The 19,785-nt window shown below is 47.5% G+C and overlaps 1 protein-coding gene across 5 annotated transcripts in view; it reads right to left on the reverse strand.

Annotated features, from left to right (window-relative positions):
• The window catches only part of JPH2 (junctophilin 2), a 67,282-nt gene extending 49,023 nt beyond the window's left edge, over positions 1-18,259 (reverse strand). The window contains exons 1-2 of one of the 5 annotated variants that reach the window (XM_006275231.4): positions 17,404-18,243; positions 2,371-3,154 (exon numbers count right to left, since the gene is read on the reverse strand). In XM_006275231.4, the coding sequence (XP_006275293.1) occupies positions 2,371-3,154; positions 17,404-17,782 (1,163 nt within the window). In that variant the 5' untranslated portion in view covers positions 17,783-18,243. Of the gene's footprint in view, positions 1-2,370; positions 3,155-11,360; positions 11,421-17,403 lie in introns of those variants that run through there. The other 4 variants (XM_059733177.1, XM_019484560.2, XM_014609720.3 and 1 more) reach the window with 4 other exon arrangements.
• Positions 18,260-19,785: the final 1,526 nt, after the last annotated feature.

Genomic DNA, 19,785 nt, shown 5'->3' on the forward strand with positions numbered 1-19,785 from the left:
CCTCCAGTCACTGACCGGTTGCTGGCGGGGGCACATGCCCCCCCTAACTAAGGTGGCACCAGTCGCCCATGTCTGTCCACACGACAGCCAGCTCTCACAGCCAATCTGTGGTGAAAGGTGGGGCTGTACAACAACAGCCTGAGCAGCCAATCAGTGGTGATGGGCAGAGCCACCAGGGCCCCTCAGCCAATCAGAGGTATGGGGAGCTGGGGGGAAGGCGCCACAATTAGCCTGCAAAAATGGTTGCTGGCCTGAGGATCTGCCTACAAAATTGGCTGGCTGCTACTTCAAGTTCCCTAAACCCCTTGTGATAGTGAGCGGAGAGGGGAGGGCTTACATCCTCAGCAGCAAACTAAATCTTCTGCTGCAGTGGTGTAGACATACCTGATGCACCTTCAGTTCAGCCTACCCAGACTGGTTTTTGTCTTGGTGACTATGTCCTGAATGGTGATATCTAAGCAGCATGTTGCTTTTCTACTACGAAGTGAGAGAGCTCTAGAAACTGGCTCATTTGTTAAAATCATTATGTTATGTTGATAACCTGGTTCTGCAAAGCCACTACATGCCCTCAACCCTCATGCCACTAGGAATAGGGAAAGAGTGGAAACCAGGTTGTGGCACACAACCGCTCAAGAATGCCGAGCTGTTCTGTTGGTTACTGAAAGGATGTGACCCTAAGGGCCTTGAAATGGAAAGTCCTTATTAGAAGAGCAATTGCAACATTTGTTATCACTGCCCCAGAATCCTGTGGGGATTAGTGTATGATGGAGCATTTCCACCAGATGTTGTGATGGGCTTACTGTTGAGTTGCTATTTTAATAAAGGAAGTGTCTGACCTCCTGTTGCACCTGCTGACTATTCGCCTGACCACTCTACCTTTGTCCTGTTGAGGACAGGGGGGGCAGATTAAGTGAACTTTGGAAGAAGCTCTATGCAGCAGAAAGGAAGGACTGTCCAGTGGTGAGAGCATTAGTCTGGAACACTGCAGACCTGCAAGGATACATTCATGAAGACAGTGAGGTTCTACCCTACTGCAGGCCCAAAAAGATACCCAAGACAGAGAGCCTGGATACATACGTCAGCCAAATGCTTAGCCAATAGGAGCTCTGTTCTTTGGGAAGTGGAATTTCAGGGGTGCACTGATAGAGATTTTTGGGGCCAATACTGATAGGTGATTTTTAAGGAGGTATATTGGCCAATACTGATCCAGTTTCCGATACCAGCCTGGTAGCTGGCACAGCAGTGTCCAGCTGGTAAGTCTGTTATGGTAGAAGGGGATGGGGAAGGGAAGACACGTGGGGGGGGGGGGGGGCACAGATTGAGGCACCTGTGGTGAGGGACGGAGTGGGGTTGGAGCAGGGACTGGGGCAGGTGCTGCCTAGCTGGTGCAGGGCAGGGTGCGGGACAGAACCGCAAATGGCTTGCCTGGGGCATGTGTGCGGGGGCAGCTCCCACTGTTACGCGCACCCTGGGAGGGCATGAGGGGGGTACCCCCCAGATCTGTTCAGGGTGGGGCACTGCTGTTGCAGGCGAGACTAGGGCCAGGGCTACACCGGGTTCTTCCTGGCAGGTCTGAGCCGGCTTGTACTCGGGACAGGTGGCATCAGCACTGGGAAGGGGCTGGGGGGGGGGGGGGGTGCTCCAGCCACCCCAAAATTCGCTGTATTCCCCCTCCACCCCCAACCCCCTCTCCCAGTGCTGCTGCCCACTCCAAGTGCAGCCTGGCCCAGCCCCTGGCTGGAAAGAGTCCCATGCAGTCCTGGCCCCAGCCTGTCCCACCCCATGCAGATCTGGGAGCACCCCCCCACCGTGCCCTCCTGGAGAAGCGGTGGAAGCTGCCAGATGAGAAACTCCCGGATGAGTGGCACACAGCAGTGGGAGCTGCTCCCTTCCTCCCCGTGTCCTCCAGACAAGCTGCAGCTCCGTCCCTTACCCACGCCTCCCCGGCTCGGCAGCACCTGCCCCAACCCCTGCCCCACTCCCTCCCTCACCATGGGGTCCTGGATCTGCCCTCCACACCCCTTCCCTTCCCTCCCCTTCCACCACAACAGACTTACCAGCTGCACGCAGCTCTCCAAGCTGCCAGCTGTGCTCCTCACTGCCTACATGCTGCGCTGCAGCTGCGCACATGCACAGGCCATTTATCAGCCAAATTAACGGCTGTATTGGCCAATTTCCAATACAGACAATTTTCTTTATATGGGTGCCGATCTGATATTGGACCGATGTATCAGTGTGCCTCTATAGAATTCCCATCTGTCTTTCATGACAGTTTCTAATAACCCAAGACATCACAATCGATAAAGAAACCCTGGGCATCTATAGGACGTTCCTCCACACTCCTACCAGGCGTAGACCAGGAACTCCTACCTGGAAGCTGCGATCTCAGATTTCTGTCTGGCGATGGCCGCTGCCCTCTGGGCCCCCTCCACATTCCTGTCCACCTTCTGCCTGATCTTGGCACTCTTCAGAGGTATCACTCGCTTCTTCATACCCTTGATCAGGACATTATACCTGTACTTGCCTTCTTCCTTCTTGCCATCGGGCATTGTGGTGCAGCCGTAGCCGTGCCGCAGATTGTCCAGCCACTCACCCTCATATTTCAGGCCGCTCGATCTCTCACTCACCCCAAAACCTGAGCGCTTGTCATTCTTCCATTCACCCATGTAGGTCTCCGTGGTGGTAGCATCAATGTCCGACTCAAAGGGTGGGAACTCTTCGCCTTCCGCCCCCTCTCCCAAGCTGACAGTGGAGGTAGCATCACTGGCGGCAGAGCTAATGCCGCTCTCGCTCTTGAGGAAACTGATTCGGCTCTTCTGGCTGGCCAAAGACGTCTTGGATTCAGATTTCTTTAGCTTCCCCAGCAGAGAGCTCCGTCTGAAGAGGCCCCCTTTCTTCGGCTTGCCAGCTTCAGCATCTGAATATAGGCTGAGGGCAAAGCCTCCCCGAGTGATAGTGGGGGACATGGGGATGCTTTCCTGGTTAGCTGCTGGGGAGTCCTGTTGGGGCAACGTGCCATTGCTGTGCTCACTACGGAGGGAAGAAAGGGAGGTTCGGAGAGGAGAGCGGACCACGGATGCCATGCCATAGGGCACGCTCTGACGGACACCATATCCATGACGCATGCCATTGGTAAACTGGCCTTGGTAAGTTCCTAAAGGCAAAAACAAGGACCTAGTTAAATAAAGCAATTTCTTTTCCCCCAAACAGGCAGCTCAGTACAAGGAACATGTATGGTTAATTGCATCATTGGAAGACATCCTGTCTGCCCTCCTGCCCATGCACCATCCCATGGTCTGTGTGAGGAGAAAGATGTCATACCTGCATGTGCACATATGAGTTTGGAAATGTAAGGGTCCATCTTGGCAAGAGGCCAGATGAGAAGAAGCTAGACATCACTGATGCTGGCAGCCTACTGGTGTTCTCCTTTAGCTGACTAGCTAAAGCCTACAGGCTCAATTCTGATCTTGCTACATCAGCTCAAAACTTCCTTTACGCCAGCGTGGCTGGAAGCAGAAGCTGCCCTCAGCACAGCTGGAGTTTTAAGTTGCATGCCCTGTCCCTGACGACTGATAGCCATCTCAATTGTTCTGTACATGTGCATAATCTGCTAACTAGCTCTTCCACAGCATTCTGACAGCCCTTGCAGTCCAGGCACATAATTAGGGGTGGGCAAGTGGCCAGCAACTTAGAGAAAGCACAAGACTGGCAGCTGCCACTGCTGCTTACCTGAGTGCCTCCACTACAACCCAGGGCACAAACATCCAAGTTAGTAGCTACACCTGTTTCAGTCCACTTCCCTGCTCCACAGCTTGTGATTCACATTGTTACCCATTGTTCACTCTCTATGCAGTGAGCTGGAGGACAGATGCGTGTTGGCCAGTTGAGCAGAAGGGCAATATTAAGGAAAGAAGATCTTTTGTCTGAGGCACTGAACTGACCCGAGTCCAGTTTCTGGTTCTTCCTGTGTGACTGTGGGTAAGTAAGTCACTTTGTCTCTTCAAGCCTCATTTCCGCATCTGTAAAATGGAGATAATGATACATCCCTACTTCAAAGGGATGTTGGAAAGAACAAAGGTGCTGGAGACACTACCAGGACTAGGCATAAAAAGAACTTAAATAGATGCCAGGGGGACTTTAAGAGACAATTTTGTAGGGACTATGCATTGGAGAACCACTCTCCCCAGCATGGGGCTTTCGATGCACAGCATCTTGTCCTGTGATTTCTGTATGAATTTTCTTTTCTGGCTCCAAAAACACAGCAAGTCATCACGAGTAAATTTATTTTTGTGAGGTATAAGGAATGAGAGACCAGCCACACTTCAGAGGGGTTCGCAGCACCGACCTGAGGGTAGGAATTCAAAAATATTTTCTCCCTTCCCTACCTCTCCTACATGGCCTTAGATGGTCAATTTTAGCATCCTTTTTTGCATTGGGCACTAAGAGTTCTTACTCAACCATCACAGAGGTCTCAAAATCATCTTCTGGGTCTGTCTGTTCACAAAGCTCAGATGGGGTCTTCCCTCGGGGAATTCCTCCATTTTCCCTTGGGCTCTTGGAAAAGAAGCCCTCAGTGATGTGGAGCCAGAAAGGCCAGCCTTAGGCCAAGCGCACAGAGCAGAACTGACTTTGTAACTCATCAGCAGGAGACTCTGCAGCGGCAGGAAAACTGTGCGGGCTGCAACTTGCCTCATTCATTGCTTCAGATTGGAACCAAACTGCCCCTTGGATAAGCTACCATTCTGGCTCAAAACATGGCACAACGCATCAGGAGACTGGGAATCGCTCTCCAACCGTCTGAAAAACCACAAGCCTGTTTATGGCTGTGGGGAAAGTTAGCTCCCAGTGCCTCAGATCCAGAGCTTTAAAACCAGGATAATAATTCTGACTTATCTTGGGGGGTGCTGTGAGGCTTCAGTTACTAATGTCCAGCTCCTCCCTAGGATCAGCAATGAAGAAAGACAGCCTGGTCAGCAGGGAAAGTCTTTATTTGCTGGGTTATGGGGTAGAGGTGGGGAGAAGAAATACTGTGGGGCCTTAACACTAAATGATCTGAGAGAAGCTGAGTGTCACTGCTGAGGCCAGTTCAGAGACTTGTCAAAAGTGAACCCATTTTCTGCCCAGCAGATACCTCAGAATGCTAATTTTCCTCACTCAAAAATCCCTCTCTCCCTGGGTTTTCCTCATTCTGTTGATATGGTTGCTACAGTAACTGGCAAGCCACCAAAAGCAGCATTCAGCTCTGCCTCCATCCATCACCCAGCTTTACAGAGTCCAGAATGGACCATCCCTTCCTGAAATCAGTAAAATGCAGGGCAAAACTCACCCCCCCAGGCTTTGCACAGACAAGATATCTTTAGATGAAAGGTACTAATGGAAGGCAAATGCTAATTACAATTTGCAAAGTAGGACCCCCTTGAAGGGTGAAGACAAATGGCCAACTGTGCAGGGGGCATTTTCATGGGCATCTACAGTAAATATCCTGCTTTCCAGTAAACTGGGACAGGATTCCTTGTCAGTGATTTACTGGGAAGTGGCAAAGTACAATAAGCAAGCACTGCCCCAGAGAAGGGCATAGCCAGCATCCACCCCACAGCATGATCAGCTGTTGGGACCCCTGCTCAGCAAACCAGCATCAGATAAAGGTAGTGGCACAGTATGTGTTGCTCCCATTAACTTTTCCTTCTCATCTTCCAGTTGTGCTAGAAAGAAAAGGATCAGCTTGGCTCCAAGAAATTAAATTCCACTGTTCAAACTGCTTTATTCAACCCTGGGATGATCTTGCCCCTAGGAGAGATTCCAATTCCTTCTTTGGTAACTATGGGAGTGAGTATTTTATGGTCTCTGTGGCCAGTTGAATAGAATAATCTTTATTCCCTAGTTTATGGTTTTGCTGAAATCCATTTTAGACCTGCATGCAGGATGTTCACATACACAGCGCAGAGGCAGGAAATACAAGTGCTCAATTCCAGCGCTAGGTGCAGCACAGTAGCAGCAGTACAAACACCATCCCTCCCTACCAAAGTGCCTCCAGCAGCTGGCTATCTACCTCCTTATATTGCAGAATGACATCAGGGCACTAAACTCAGGGTTAGAACCACAACTAAAGTCAAAGGGGAAATAATTTGTTATGAAGCACATACAGGTTTTTTTGTGCCTGCTTTACAAAAAGATCATTGTGTGCTAGAGTACTGGGGGTGGCTATTTGTGCGATGTGGTGGCCTACCCAGTAGGAACAACCTACCATGGTAAAATGTCCACTCAACCAGACTGCCCCATTTCTAAAACCATACTAGGAAACAAGGTGATGGACAAGGCATGGCTGTGAAGCCAGAGGCCTGGACTTCCTTCCCACCCTCCCACTCACAGGTGAGAGTATGAAGGAGTTACTTGAGGTCCCTGTGCTCCTGAGTTCCCATCTGTACAAGAGGTCACTGTCACCAGTTTTAAATACAATGAAGGCTGTCTAAATAACTACAAATACTGCATATGACTGGCCTTTGAACTCAGTTGCTTTGTCTCTGCTCAGTGGCTGCAGCCTGAGAGCAGAGCTGACCCAACAGCACATAACATTAATGACCTTTCAGTGCTTTTAGAAGTCTCCATGCAATGCTGTTGCATTATTAAGCAGCTTGAAGTCTCTGAGGCCTAGAGTGGTTAAATGACCCATCCAGGGTCACAGAGTAATTCAATAAGAGAGTCAGAACTATCCATGACACATATTGATCCTCTGACTCCTACACCTGTGCTCTGTCAGACAATGCTACCCCTCGCCAGGTTCGGCAGGCACCATCCACACTAGAGGGACGGGATTTTGAAAAGTCCTAATGTATCAATGGGATTTGGATTCCTAACTTCTTTAGGCATGTTTGAAAATGCCCCCAGGTCTTTAATTGGATTAACTGGAGCGTTTTAGAACTCCTTTAGCATGATTCAGGCTGCTGGATTTAAATGCGGTTGATCCAGCCAAAGTTTCTGTACTCATTTTAAATTGATTTTAGACCCAACCATGCTCACCAGCCAAATTTGGTTTAAACAGAGTTTATTGAACTAATATAGATAAATGCCTTGTGTAGATAGTGCCTGAATGTGAATGCAAGGGCAGAGGAGACAAGGCACTAGAAGTCCTTGACTAAGCTCACAATGTGCTTGTGAAGAGACAAGGATTCCCAGCTTTTTGTTGTTACATGTCACTTCCCAAGCTGTAATTTATAACGTCTCACAGAGGCTTCACCCTTTTGTCCACTAAGAGCCATAAAACAAGCGCCAGAGCTGTGCAGTGTGACTATTGTGAGGAGTTAGAAAACCTGTGGCAGCTGCCATAGAGCAGCCGAAAGTCATGAAGCCAGCAAGCAGTAGAAAGGCAACTTATTGCTGCTGTAACCAGGCCCGTCACATAGCAAGGAACAGCATATGGGAACAACCAAGAGGCAGGTGTTCCCATATCTCCTCAGCAAGGACCCCTATGAGGAAAGGGAAGCAGGGGGCAATGGGGAGACACCCTGAGAAAGTAGCATTGAAACGACAGAAAAAATGTTAGCGTTGACCTTTACTCGCAGTCAGCCGGCCCCCAAGAATGCCAATGTCTTCTCATTCGCACTCAGGTAGAGCAGGGGCAGGCTCTGTTGCAATCCATAGGGTTACAGTAGTATAAAAGTCAAGTTATTGAAGAATAGCAGCCAGTGATTAGCCCTGGGTACATGGAATCAGGGCTCCTGGGTTTTAACCAGACTCTGCCTGAACTTGCTATATGACCTTGGATAAGTCCCTTCATGTTTTTCTGACTTATTTTTCCCGTATGCAATTAGAGATAAACCAGATTTTCCTTCCAATGGGAGGTGTTTGGAGACTTGCACCTTGTTACAAAGGGAAGTTGAAAGTGGCTGAAAAAACAATTATATTAAAAAGGTGCAAACCTTTATATAGACACTTTCATTCCTGTTTAAAGAGTGCCTTATTTCGGTTTAGCTTAGTTTGTTATGGAATCCCATAGAAAAGAATGAGTTTTTACCGCAAATTAACTGATTCCCAGTTAAGGCTACACCTGCACAGGTAGAATATGGTATGTTTTTACTGTGGATAACCAGGGATCCAGGTTTTCCATTTGCTATGGAAAAATGCAAATTTTCCCCCTTAATCACGAATTTTCTCTTTAAAGGAGAAAAATGCAGCAACCGCAGGGCAGCTATCCCCTTGCAGGCTGGCTGAGTACAGAGTCAGTTAACATGCTTGAAGGCCAGGCTAGACACTCATCAAATGTTGGTTCTGGCCTTCAAAACTTTGTGGCTGTGACAGCCAGAACCAGAGGGATTAATAAGCAATAAATATGTGCTTCTTGGAGGCATTTGGTATTTTGCCTAAACAGGTAATATTAGTTAATATAAGCTTGTAAGTTTGTAAACTGCAAATGTAACTTGTTTGTCATAAGTTTAACCAAAATGATAAATTAACTGTTCGTGGAACTGACTGGGCCCCATAGGCAAAGCTGTAGATTAGGAGACCTAACAGTTTTTTGCTCAGGGTTCAGCCTTGATGATAAAACTAGATCTAACTACTTGGCACACCCAACACAGTCCAGGAAGGTACATCCCAAGAAAGCATATTCAAATAAAACCTAAAAGGGGTTGGAACTTAGGTGAGGCAATGTCAATTTCAAACCTAAAGGTGCTGCATCATAATTTGCTTATTGGATAAACCCAAGTCTGGCTAGTAACCTTTTATGATAATTTTTAACACCTTTCAATCCCATAGGGTAACAGCTATAGGGCAACATCATGAATGGCTTTGTGCCAACAGATTAGCATAAGACTAGGTATAAAAAGCATGTGCATCAGGTAACCAGCAGGAAGGAGGGAACAGAACAGTCATTTCTGTCCCACGCCCGGACCCCAGACTCCTGGTGTGAGGAGGATCAGATCCTGATCAACGGATCTTCCCCAGTAATCCCTCTGACAGTGTCAATCGGGGATGCCTGACTTCGCCGGAATCACTTGGTGCGCACCTAGCATTGAGGGACTATCAATAAGTTGCCAAACCATGTCTGTCTATCTGTTGTTTTGAACAGCCCAGTGGCTAATACCCTCGCAGTGCCAAGTTGGCCTGCGACAGAATCGATCTATCTGTTATTATTTACCATTAGCTCTTTAATACTGCATTATCTGCTTATCGCATTTATCTTTCTGTTAACTGGTGTGTGTGTATAAACTATAATAAATTTGCCTTTATTTCACTCCCAACTTTGCCTCCTCGATCTGAAACTGAATCAAACAGCCCAGTTAGCCTGTGATAAAATTGATACACTCACAGTGCCCAGCTGGCCTGTGACAGTGGCTCATCCTAGCAAGCAGCCTGGGATAAATCACAAAGTTATAGCCTGCTAATCAATTAAGTCAAGAGACAAAACTCTAATGAAGACAAGCTCTTTAAAAAAAAAAAAAAAAAGATACAATGGCTTCAGGGGAGGAAAGAGTTTTTGAACATGTAAGATATATAAAATATTAAAATCCAGGTAAGCAGCTTTAACATATTTTTCTGGGCTCTTTCCTAGGACTACATTGATCAACTACTACATCAGAACAACAACTGCCTTGTCCATGCTAGAATTTTAACACACAATAGATAATACGGGTTAAAAAGCTTTTTTCCCACCCCTTGGGAGATATGACCAGTGAGTTTATACAAGGTTTTGCCCTAGTTTAATGAAATTGATGTAAAAGCATGCATTCCACAGATTAGGAGCAAGTTTGTGAAGCGATAAGCTCTTAGCTAATGCTTGGAAAGTTCCTTAGGTTGAAGGGGCTGTAAGACAGAAAAGCATAATTATTTATTGTGTTTTGGTGACGCATTCTGTACTAGAGCTGCATGCAAGCTGGCCATTTCCTACTCTGTGGTTTCAAAACTGAAGGACAGATTTTGAAAAGTTTAAAATTTTGACCGAAATTACAGGAGAAATAGCACAATTTTTCTTCATCGTTCCCCCCCCAATTTTAGGGCAGAAATTTGTATGGGGAATTTTCTCCTTCTCTCTCGCCTTCTTAAAAAAAATAATAATAAAGATACATTCTTAAAGTGAAATTACACTCCTCTGCCTCTGAAATCTATTTTTCGATCCCACCAAAAACTGAGCCAGTGGCAGATAAGGGGAGTTGTTTGGCAAGCCTGTGAAAATGCGAGTCATTTCTTTGATGGGGCAAATATCTGACTCCCATTAATAATGTCTGCAGCATGGTACTGGGAAGGCCACTGTGGAGTAGAGATCTAGAGCTGGCAATGGCTAAGAAAGCCAACAATTTAAAAAATGGTTAAAAAAAATCTGTTTAATGATATAATCGTCTCAGTATGAAACAGTGTCCTAAGTAGGAATATTGAATTCCTAAGGGGCGAGTGGAGGCCCAAGTGGAAGGAACAGAGTTGAGGAGTGTAAATCACATCCGAGTAATAATGACATAGCCCTGACGCAATCAACCTGACCCCTTTCTTCAGATCCACAGAGCTGGGCTAACCCGTCTAGTCTGGATGGGGAGCGACTCATTTTACAGCACAAAAAGGGACTGTCCTCTCCACACGCATCCTTGTGAAACTCAACTGACAGCGGGACCCAGGACAATAAAAGGAGATACATGACGATGTTCTGTCTAGCTATGATAAGCAGAAGCACACCTCTGAGCAAGTGAGAGCACAGTGCACCCTCCGTCCTGCCTAGGCCCACTGACATGACAAGGGAGGATGTACAGAGGGGAGAGTGGATACAAGGAAATAAAGGAAATCTGATTCTGCTTGCCATTTTGTTCGTAATTCTTGCTCACGAGCAAGACCTAAAACACAGGCAGACACTGAACAATTCTTGCTAGCACCACTACACCCATGCACCTCCGCCCTTGCCATTTTACTCCAACCCTGGGCCCCAACTAATGTGCTGATGTTTTTATACTGTGGAAAATTCTGCCTGAGGACAAGGATAGGACCCAGCCTTGCTTTCCTCCCAAATCACTTTCCCTTGCGACCCAAGTCAAAACTGGAACTGAAGCTCTCCAGAGGTGAAAGGCCAGAATGTTAATTCTCTGAGTCACTTAATCCCAAAGAACTTCCCACTGGTATTATTTGACTCGTGAGCGTGTAGGCTGAAGCAGATCAGGGCTGGGGATGATGGATGAAGTCAAGAGGGGAGGGGAAGCATTTGAAAGAAAACATAAAAAAACCACACACAAAAAAGACTCTTTGTATTATCACCTGGAAAAATGCTTTTAAAACCAAATTACAAGAAACCCTGCAAAATTCTCCAACCTCCCTGACTCTCAGGAACTACCCAAGTCTCGGTAACCCTGATTAGGAAGGGTAATGGAAGACAGGCCAGTATTTACCTTTTGCTGTTTTCTAGAGATTTCTGCATCTGCTCCTGAAGAAATGGAGCTAAGCCTTTCTATTTATACACCCGGGATAGAAAGGCTCAAGTTGCAGAGTGGATTAAATATGGACCCTGGAGACAGGCAGTCCCAATCACGCTGATTCACAAGTGGATTGTGTGTGCCCTCTGCTTAACCCGGATAACACCTCACACCTTCCACAAATCACTGTGGTCAATTAATGCAGTCGCATGCTGAGCTACTTGTCAGTGATGGGCTCAAAGGCTTTAAGTCAGGTAATGACACTCCTTCACGAAGACAGGGGCAGTTCTTCAGGAGATGACAGCCTCTCTCTCCCCTTCCCACTTTGGGCAGGAGGTCCAGAATAACACACTCTGAATAAAGAGCTTATTGAGAGTTTCCTAGCAGTCAAAATTGTAACGCTAACTCTTATACTCATGTGTGTGGTGCCCAGATACTGAAAGGACAGGTACATTAAGAAAACTTAGGGTAGATGGACAGATAGATTAAACAGATACATAAACCCACATGTAAAACAGAACCCAGAAAAGCACTTGGAAAAAATTATCTGAGTATAGCTTGATTTAAATCATCTTACTATTGCTATTGGATAGCTAAAAACATCACCCCTTGGGTTGAATCCAGCCTTGCAGTAGCTACACTAGAAAGGGAGCATGAACTAGTGCAGTGGGGGGCAACCTTTTTGGCAAGCATGCCATAAGTTAGCCCTGCATTCTCCCCTTGTGCCACTCCAAACCCCTTCTTTTGCCAGATCTGCTGCTCTGCTTTCTGTTCCCAGCCCCATCTTTTGCTGCGTTGCCTGCCCCCTCCTTGATCTGCTGTGTGCCCCACACCGAAGCTGCCTGTGCCACTTGTAGCATGCAGAGACAAGGTTTGCCACCCCGGAACCAGGTGAAAGGGCCAGCCTTGCTACAGACTTTCTCTGTGATCTTGAAAGACTCGTTTTATCCTCTTCAGTAAAACTGGAGGGGATACTTCTCTTTAAGGGATACTTCTTTTTAATACAGCACTTTAAATCCAATGAAGAAGTAGTACTTCAGAATTGTTTTTATCATTATTTCTGGAGTCAGTCAAGTTGCACTAGGGCTGACATTGGCTCAAGGTTTTTAGGAACATCCAAATCTCCTCTTCGCTGCCTCAGAGTGGCTGTTCAGCATCAGTAGTAGGAAGTGTGGCAAACTTCAATACTGCTGCCATCTATTATCTGCACTTGACAGCCCACAAAAACAGCAGCAAAAATCACTGCTACCACCTCTGTTCCAGCTCCAGAGAAATCTTCCTCTAAGCCTCACCTTCTTCTCTGCATGATGAATGCTGTTATATCCTTCCCTAAGTTTCTCCCCTAGTCCCAGCTGTGCAGAGGCCAGAACTTACCTAGCTCTGTCCTTCACCTATGCACAAAGCAGCACAACTGTATCCGAGCACTTCAGGATCCAAAAAGTGCCCCCTCCTATTTTTATAATTGTCCATAGACTTTCTTTGGCCAAGCCCACAGATCTTTCCTCTTCCTGCTACTTGTCATCTTCCATGATTCATCTAGCACAGGTCTCCACAATTCCACCACTGTCAGGGGAAGTATTTTCTTCTCTGCAGCTCCTACCAGCTGTAACTGCTTCTCTAACTAGATCTCTCTGCTTCACAGAGTCCTTATCTCCTTTCACTGCTCACCTAAAACTCACCTACCCTCTCTTTATCTGTCTTAATGTTACATGCTTACATTACATGCAACAATTACATGCTTTATTTCCTCACAATATGAATTTTTGCCAGTGTGTTTTCTCAGCTAACTAGGAATTGGTCTGCACACATCAACGTTGCAAAATGTTTTGGGGCCACAATTTGAATGAAAGAGATGTACTTTTTTTGAGTAATATATACTGTCATTTGTAAGGCAAAGCAGGGGTTAGGACCACTTTCTTACAGTAGCAGATTCTTCCATGAGGTTTTATATTATCAGACACAGAGTGCCTTGAGACACAACCCACTTCCCTCTCATTAGTTCTAGAATGATGAATTTTGGTTATGCTGGAAGAAAAGCCCGAAAAAGGAGTCCAAGCAAGGAGCCTTTCACCTGGTGTTTTAACATGGGCTGCTCTCACACACAAAGGACTTCCTGGTACCAAATCACATTCCCCTTTTGAGCTACGATGCCCTGTCCACAGAAAGGGTGCCAGGCTTAATTTCTGTGAATAGAGCTATATTTTCAAATGATAATTTGAGCTAAATACATCATTTAAAAATACAGGTTTAATGCTTTAAAAACAGATGGACAGGTTTAAATATTAAATACGGGTTCTCAAAGTTGGAGACTATTTTTCTCATGCAACTAGTCCAGTGACACTCAACCAGGGTGCCAGGACCCCTAGGTTGCTACAAGATCCTTTGAAGGGTGCTGTAGGAAGTATGAAGAGATAAGTGAGGTGTGAGGAGGTAAACTGATTAGGACAGGCTGAGGCTGGAGGTGTAATGAGATAAGCAGATCCTAGCATGCTCAGGCTCTGCCTGCCTAGCTGCTCCCCCACCCTCACTGCCTGGCCCCTCTGCAGAGATAAATTTGTTTTAGAAAAGGGGTGCCCCTTAATTCACAAATGTTATGGAGGGGTACCTTGAGTCTGATGAGACGTGCCTTGAGTCTGAAAAAGTTCAGAACCACTGGTCTACTCACCAAGGAGCTAGAGCTTCAAGGTTGCACCGCCCTTTGCAGCACGTGGCAGGAAGGCTTTCCTAGGTCCTTGAATTGGATGTCTCAAGAACAAATTTTAACAAGCTCACGTTAAGGGAGTTTGGTCCCATTTGGATCTGGTGATCAGGGAGTAGATGAAGACAAGCAGACAGAATGAATGCTGTTTTCGTAACATAATGTGCTCCCCATTCTCAGTGCCAGTTATTAATCACAAATCTTAGCTTCTGGTGTTGCACCCTAAATATTATCCTCTCTTAAAAGTCAGAAAAGTTCTTATGCTGAGTGAACTGCCCAAACACCCACTATGCATAGGCCTAACTGTCTGATAACGGACCAATACTTGGCAACCACATCACCCTCATCAGTGAACTTCTCAGAGTTCACAAGCTAGCCACAGTCAGACCAGATCAGTCCTTGGAGACCCCAAAGAAACACTTTGGGATTGCAGGAAATTATTTTAGTGGTTTACATCTTTCTGGATCAGTTCTAAACTAATGGTCAAAGGCTGTTATGGATATATTAAGTGACACATTCCCTAATAAGTCTGGGAACTGCTTCAATATTGAGTCAGTCACAAAAGAATGGTAGGGAATATTTCATTGACAAAGGGGCCATCTGTTAGATGGTATATAACAAAGTCCTAACTTATTCTGAAAGACACAATTAAGGATCTGATTTTTTTTCAATAGTAGAAGAGTATTCACCTTAGCACCTCAGTTACATTTTAAATTCTGACATATTCTTTCTTTTCTGCCTCCCCTGATAAATAGGGTTAATCCGAACCATTCAACACTCACAGCAGCATACCAAAGAGATATTACTGGGTGAGACAATCCCTTCATATTATCTGTAAGACAAAGTAAGACACTTCCAAGTGAAAAATATTATACTAGGTATTAGCTAGGCAACAATTCTGAGTGTGTCATTAAACTAAGCGTAAATAAACCTTGTAAATGATTCAAAGATGATTATATCAACATTTTAAATTCATCACAAATACAAGTATATTTTAGCTTCTGCTGTAGATACTGCTGCTATAGTAAAGCTATATTTTTCCATATTTACTCACCTACCACCCCCAAAACAGCACCTTGTTTTTGGGAAGGTAGAATGAAGAAAAAAAATTTTCCTTTCTGTTTAGAATCAGTTTCAAGACATACCCCACTTTGCAATTCCTAATTTGGGGGAGAATAGCAAGTGTGGTATGTGAATAAATAAGGTATTATTTAAATCAATTCCATGCCCTGAAGACAAAAGATGACTGAAAATTTAAGGAACAGGACTGATGAAAGACACCACTTCCACCCTCCAGCTTTACCCACAACCTCATGGTTCAAGAGCACAAGAAGTAACTTCAACAAGACTCCTCGTACTATTAAGCATCTTGCTCAATAATTCTTGATAAAAGCCAAGCCTTGGAATGCCAATTGCCTGAATCCTCGCAAATCTAACAGCTTTCAGTGCCATACTTCCCTATGATGAAATGTTATATTTCTAAAGTTATTTTGCCTTCATAACTGATTGCCAGTGTGCGTCCTGAATAAAAACAGAATGCAGTTCTGAGGCATATTTCAATGAATTCCTCCCCCCGCTCCAAATCACCCTCTTTATTTAGCTAAACTAAATATGGCAGACTGGAATGTTACAGCATAGAAGGGCTCTGCAATTCCTTACACAGGGATTCTTGGGATGTTTCATTACTTCTGTCCCCCCCAGTTTCAGACACTTGTCAACAAAGCATTTCCAACATGTATGGTGAATATTTGAAGAATCGGTACAATTGGGGTGTGAGCACGGATGGGGATTTGCCAAACAGTGGTTTGATCTGGAATCCCCTAAATAACTTAACTCCTGTCCTGCTGCATTTGCCCATGTCACCCTGCAGTTTGGGATTGACCAGAACCCACAGAGCAGTGCGATGCTGGCGTGTAGGTGACAGGCGAGATGCATCCTAGCAAGGATTGACATGTATCCAGGACAGCTCCAGGAGGGGATACACAGGTTCACTTGCACCTCCCTTTGATTCCTCCACCAAAATTTAAACCCAACTGCCTGGCAGCAGCAACAGTTCTAGCTGGGCAGTGCTGAGGGAGTCGCTTGACTCCATGGCTCGTTAACATCTACCCATCCCTTCTGAACTCTTCATTCCACAGGTGTTAACCACCCTCCCTCCTTTTTCATGATCTTGATGTTCCACCCATCCAGCTAGCCTTTGTGCTGCAGTGCTGTGCTCTGTTCACTGTTCCTAGTAAGGAAGCTGCTATTTCACAGCCCTGCAAACTGTTTTTAACTCATTCCAATGAAGATATATTGGTTTTCACTTCAATCTTAAATTGAAGAATCCAGCCCTGAGCCCCTAGTATATTACAAAAGCTTCTAGCTTGCATTTAACTGGAGAAAAATCTGTGTTGCGTTATATGTGATGATGCATGTCACACCTTTTTCCATAATCCTAAATTTTTTGGCTTAAGGCTAAATTAGTTTCAAACTCCAAATCAACTGAGCTGAGCTCAATCGTTCAAGTGTGTGTGGCTCTACCACCAGGCAAGTTTTCTTCCTCCCAGACCCATCAGTCTGGCACTTCGGATACTCCCCAAATCCATGGCAGGCATCCTAGGAGCAGGCCGCAAGCCCAGAGGCATTGGAGCTCCAATGCCCCCTAGTCACGCTTGCTCCTAGCCAAACAGTGGAAGGAGCAAGTCAGGAGAAAGCGCAAAAGTAGGCTGCACAATGGTAATGGGGACAAGTTTCCAGCATTTGGGAAAGGGGTAGGGGTCAGCCTGCATGGTGGGCAATGGAAAACCTGGCCATTGCCCATCTCCCCTGCCAGGTACATGACCCACTCATGCTTGGGGAAACAACATGTGCGCCCACGTTGTGCTTTGCTGCGAGATGAAGGGTGCATACACACATCCTCAAAAGACTTCAAATAAGTGACTTAACTAAGTCAACTTATGCCACATTGGAGCACATGCAACTACGGCTCCCTCACAGGGTAGCAGCCATCTTGCAAAGCAAAGTCAACTTAATTAATCCGACTCATGACAACTGATGCAACTCAAGACTTGTGCCGCACTGAACTCAGCTCTGCTCCACACAGGAGTGTCCGCTCACAGTTCAGCCGACTTAACCTTTTTATTAAATCGGCTTAGCTATCAGAAAGCCAAGCCGCAGGTGCACAGGCAGGGGTGCGCATTCCGCCTGCCTGGTGGGGCACCTGATTGGCTCAGGGCTCCACCAATCCCTGCACAGCTCGGGCCAATCAGAGGCTTGAGCCTTTGTATCGCGCGGTAAAACCCGGCGCGGACAGACGTGCGCCCCCCGGCCCGTCCTTACCGCCGTCCGCGTAGGTCTCGGTGCCGTAGCCGTCCTGCAGCCCGTTGTTCCAGGTGCCCTCGTAGCGGGCGCCGCTGGCCGCGCTCTGCCGCGAGCCGTAGCGGCCCTTGAAGCCGTGCGTCCACTCCCCGCGGTACACCCAGCGCCCCTTGGTCTCCACGCCCAGGCCGTGCCGCTTGCCCTGCGCCCAGTAGCCCTCGTACGTGTTGCCGCTGGGCCACGTGTAGACGCCCACCACCTCGAAGCCCGAGTTCCACGAGCCCGAGTACTCGCCCTGCCCCTTGGGCCCCGTGCAGATGCCGTGGCCGTGCGCCTTGCCGCCCTCCCAGCCCCCGCAGTACGCGCCGCCGTCGTCGAAGTCGAAGCGGCCGCCGCTCATGGTGCCCGGGCTTCAGGTGGCCGCCGCCGCCGGCCGCATCCCGCGCTCAGCCCGTCCCGGCGGCCCCGCGCTCCCCGGGCGGCGCATGGGGGAGGCCGCCGGCCCGTCCAGGGACGCGGCGGGTCCGTCCCGAGCTCCGCCCGCGCCGCGGCTCCTTCCCTCGCTCCGGGCTCCCGCTACGGCGGCGCAAAGGTCAGAGCTGCCCTAACAAGGCCATCGCCGCTCCCAAAAATAACCCCCCGGAGCCCGGCCTCCGCCGCCGGGCCCTTTTATGAAGGAGGGGAGAGGCGCCCCCCCGCCGCGGGCACGGAGCCAGGGCCGGCAGGGGGAGGCTGGGAAAGCGGCGGCTTAAAAATAGCCCCTGGGAAGCCGGCGCGGCCGCCTGGGGCTCCGGCAGCGCGGCGGGGCGAGCCCCCGTGCCCGCGGACCAGGCGGCGAGGCCAGCACCTGTGGCAGGACGCGTCGCCCTCCAGGCCCAGGAAGCCGCCTCCTGCCCGGAGAGGCTGGGCAGGGCGGGGCGGGGCGGGGTGCTACAGAGCTGCCTCCTGCGCCGGCACCGCCGACAGCTCCCTCCTTCTCACCAGCTGCTGGGAGCCGGCTCAGGTCTCTCCTACCTGGGGAATGGCTGGATGGGACAGGACAGCCTGGGCACAGTCCTTACTCCCTGATAGCATAGCTGCTCCTGGGGCATCCTTCCTAGTAATAGATGAAGGACACAGCACTGCATTTCCTCAAAAGAACTGATTTATATTTCATAGAGTTCTAGGGTCGGGAGGGACCTATTCGATCGCGGAGCCCAACCCCCTGCTCTGGGCAGGAAAGTGCCCTGGGGTTAGGGTTAAAAGAACAAGCTTTAGGGCAGGGGCTTAAGCATAAAGCCTAAAGCACTACTGGGACTTTAAGTTATTGCCCTACTTGTTTCCAGCTGGGCATGAGTGAAGGTGGACGTGTAGTACCAGCAAGTGGAATCCCACTGCACTGTCCGTGTCACCTCCGTCCTTCCAGGGTGTGGAGGCCATCGAGCCCATCGCCCACTCGACCATGTCTAGGTACTCAGAGCAGGAGTATGATCAGACGCTTTTCTTCCCCGCAGCGCTTTGATTTCTTTGCGGGACAGTCACCCATATGTCTGCTCTGCACTGAACCCATTCAATTGAACCCAACTAAAATTATGAAATTATTACAGGAGAGGATGCTGGGACAGGGGGAACTGCTGCTTAGAATTTACAACATTACAGTATTAAGCTAGAGAGAGCGATTTAAGCAAGGGTTAAAGTAGCATACAGGAGTTACATTGTTTTAATCACAACAATTTTAAAACTATTTAAGCCAGTGCAAGTTTTCTAATTTAGATAAATCTTCACCTTAGAGGGGTATGTAGTTAAAAGTCCCCATCCCAGGTCAGCCAAGACAAGCAGAAAATGCCTAGTTTCCAAAAAGACAGAGGTGGATACTTCACTAATACAATACCCTTCCCTGCCTCTTCAGGTAGGCACTAGGTTCTTGTTTCAGAGCCTAGTTTCAACTGCAGGTCATCTTCCTTCTTTAATAGCTTTTCCTGAAACTAAATTACTTTCTACTCCCAAGACTGACAGCCAGTGGCTCTGCTCAACAGGTAGCAATATTTCTTCTTTTCATCATGCTACTACCTACTATGGTAGTACAGTGCACTCCATTTACATACCTTCCCAATTTATTGCCTCTTGCTTATTACCTTTTAATAAGCACCCCTTATGGTTATAGCCATTAAGTGCATTAGCATCTTTGTAATGTAATCGTGTTCCGATTAACTACATAGAAAGTGAAAGGCAAGCAGCTTTCTCAAAGGGCTGTTACTAAAAGCCGCAACGTTAACTAGAGCTAGTTTGTTTCATGGCTGCCAAAACCAGGGCACTGTACACTTCATGGATATGGTTTACATTTTATTAACATAGGGGCATATTCTGGATAAGTGCAAAGCCTTTTTTTTGATTCCAGGGTACTTGCTTAAGCAGAAAACACCA

Source organism: Alligator mississippiensis, chromosome 9 (assembly GCF_030867095.1).
Source record: "Alligator mississippiensis isolate rAllMis1 chromosome 9, rAllMis1, whole genome shotgun sequence".
In the NCBI taxonomy this organism is placed as follows: domain Eukaryota; kingdom Metazoa; phylum Chordata; order Crocodylia; family Alligatoridae; genus Alligator; species Alligator mississippiensis.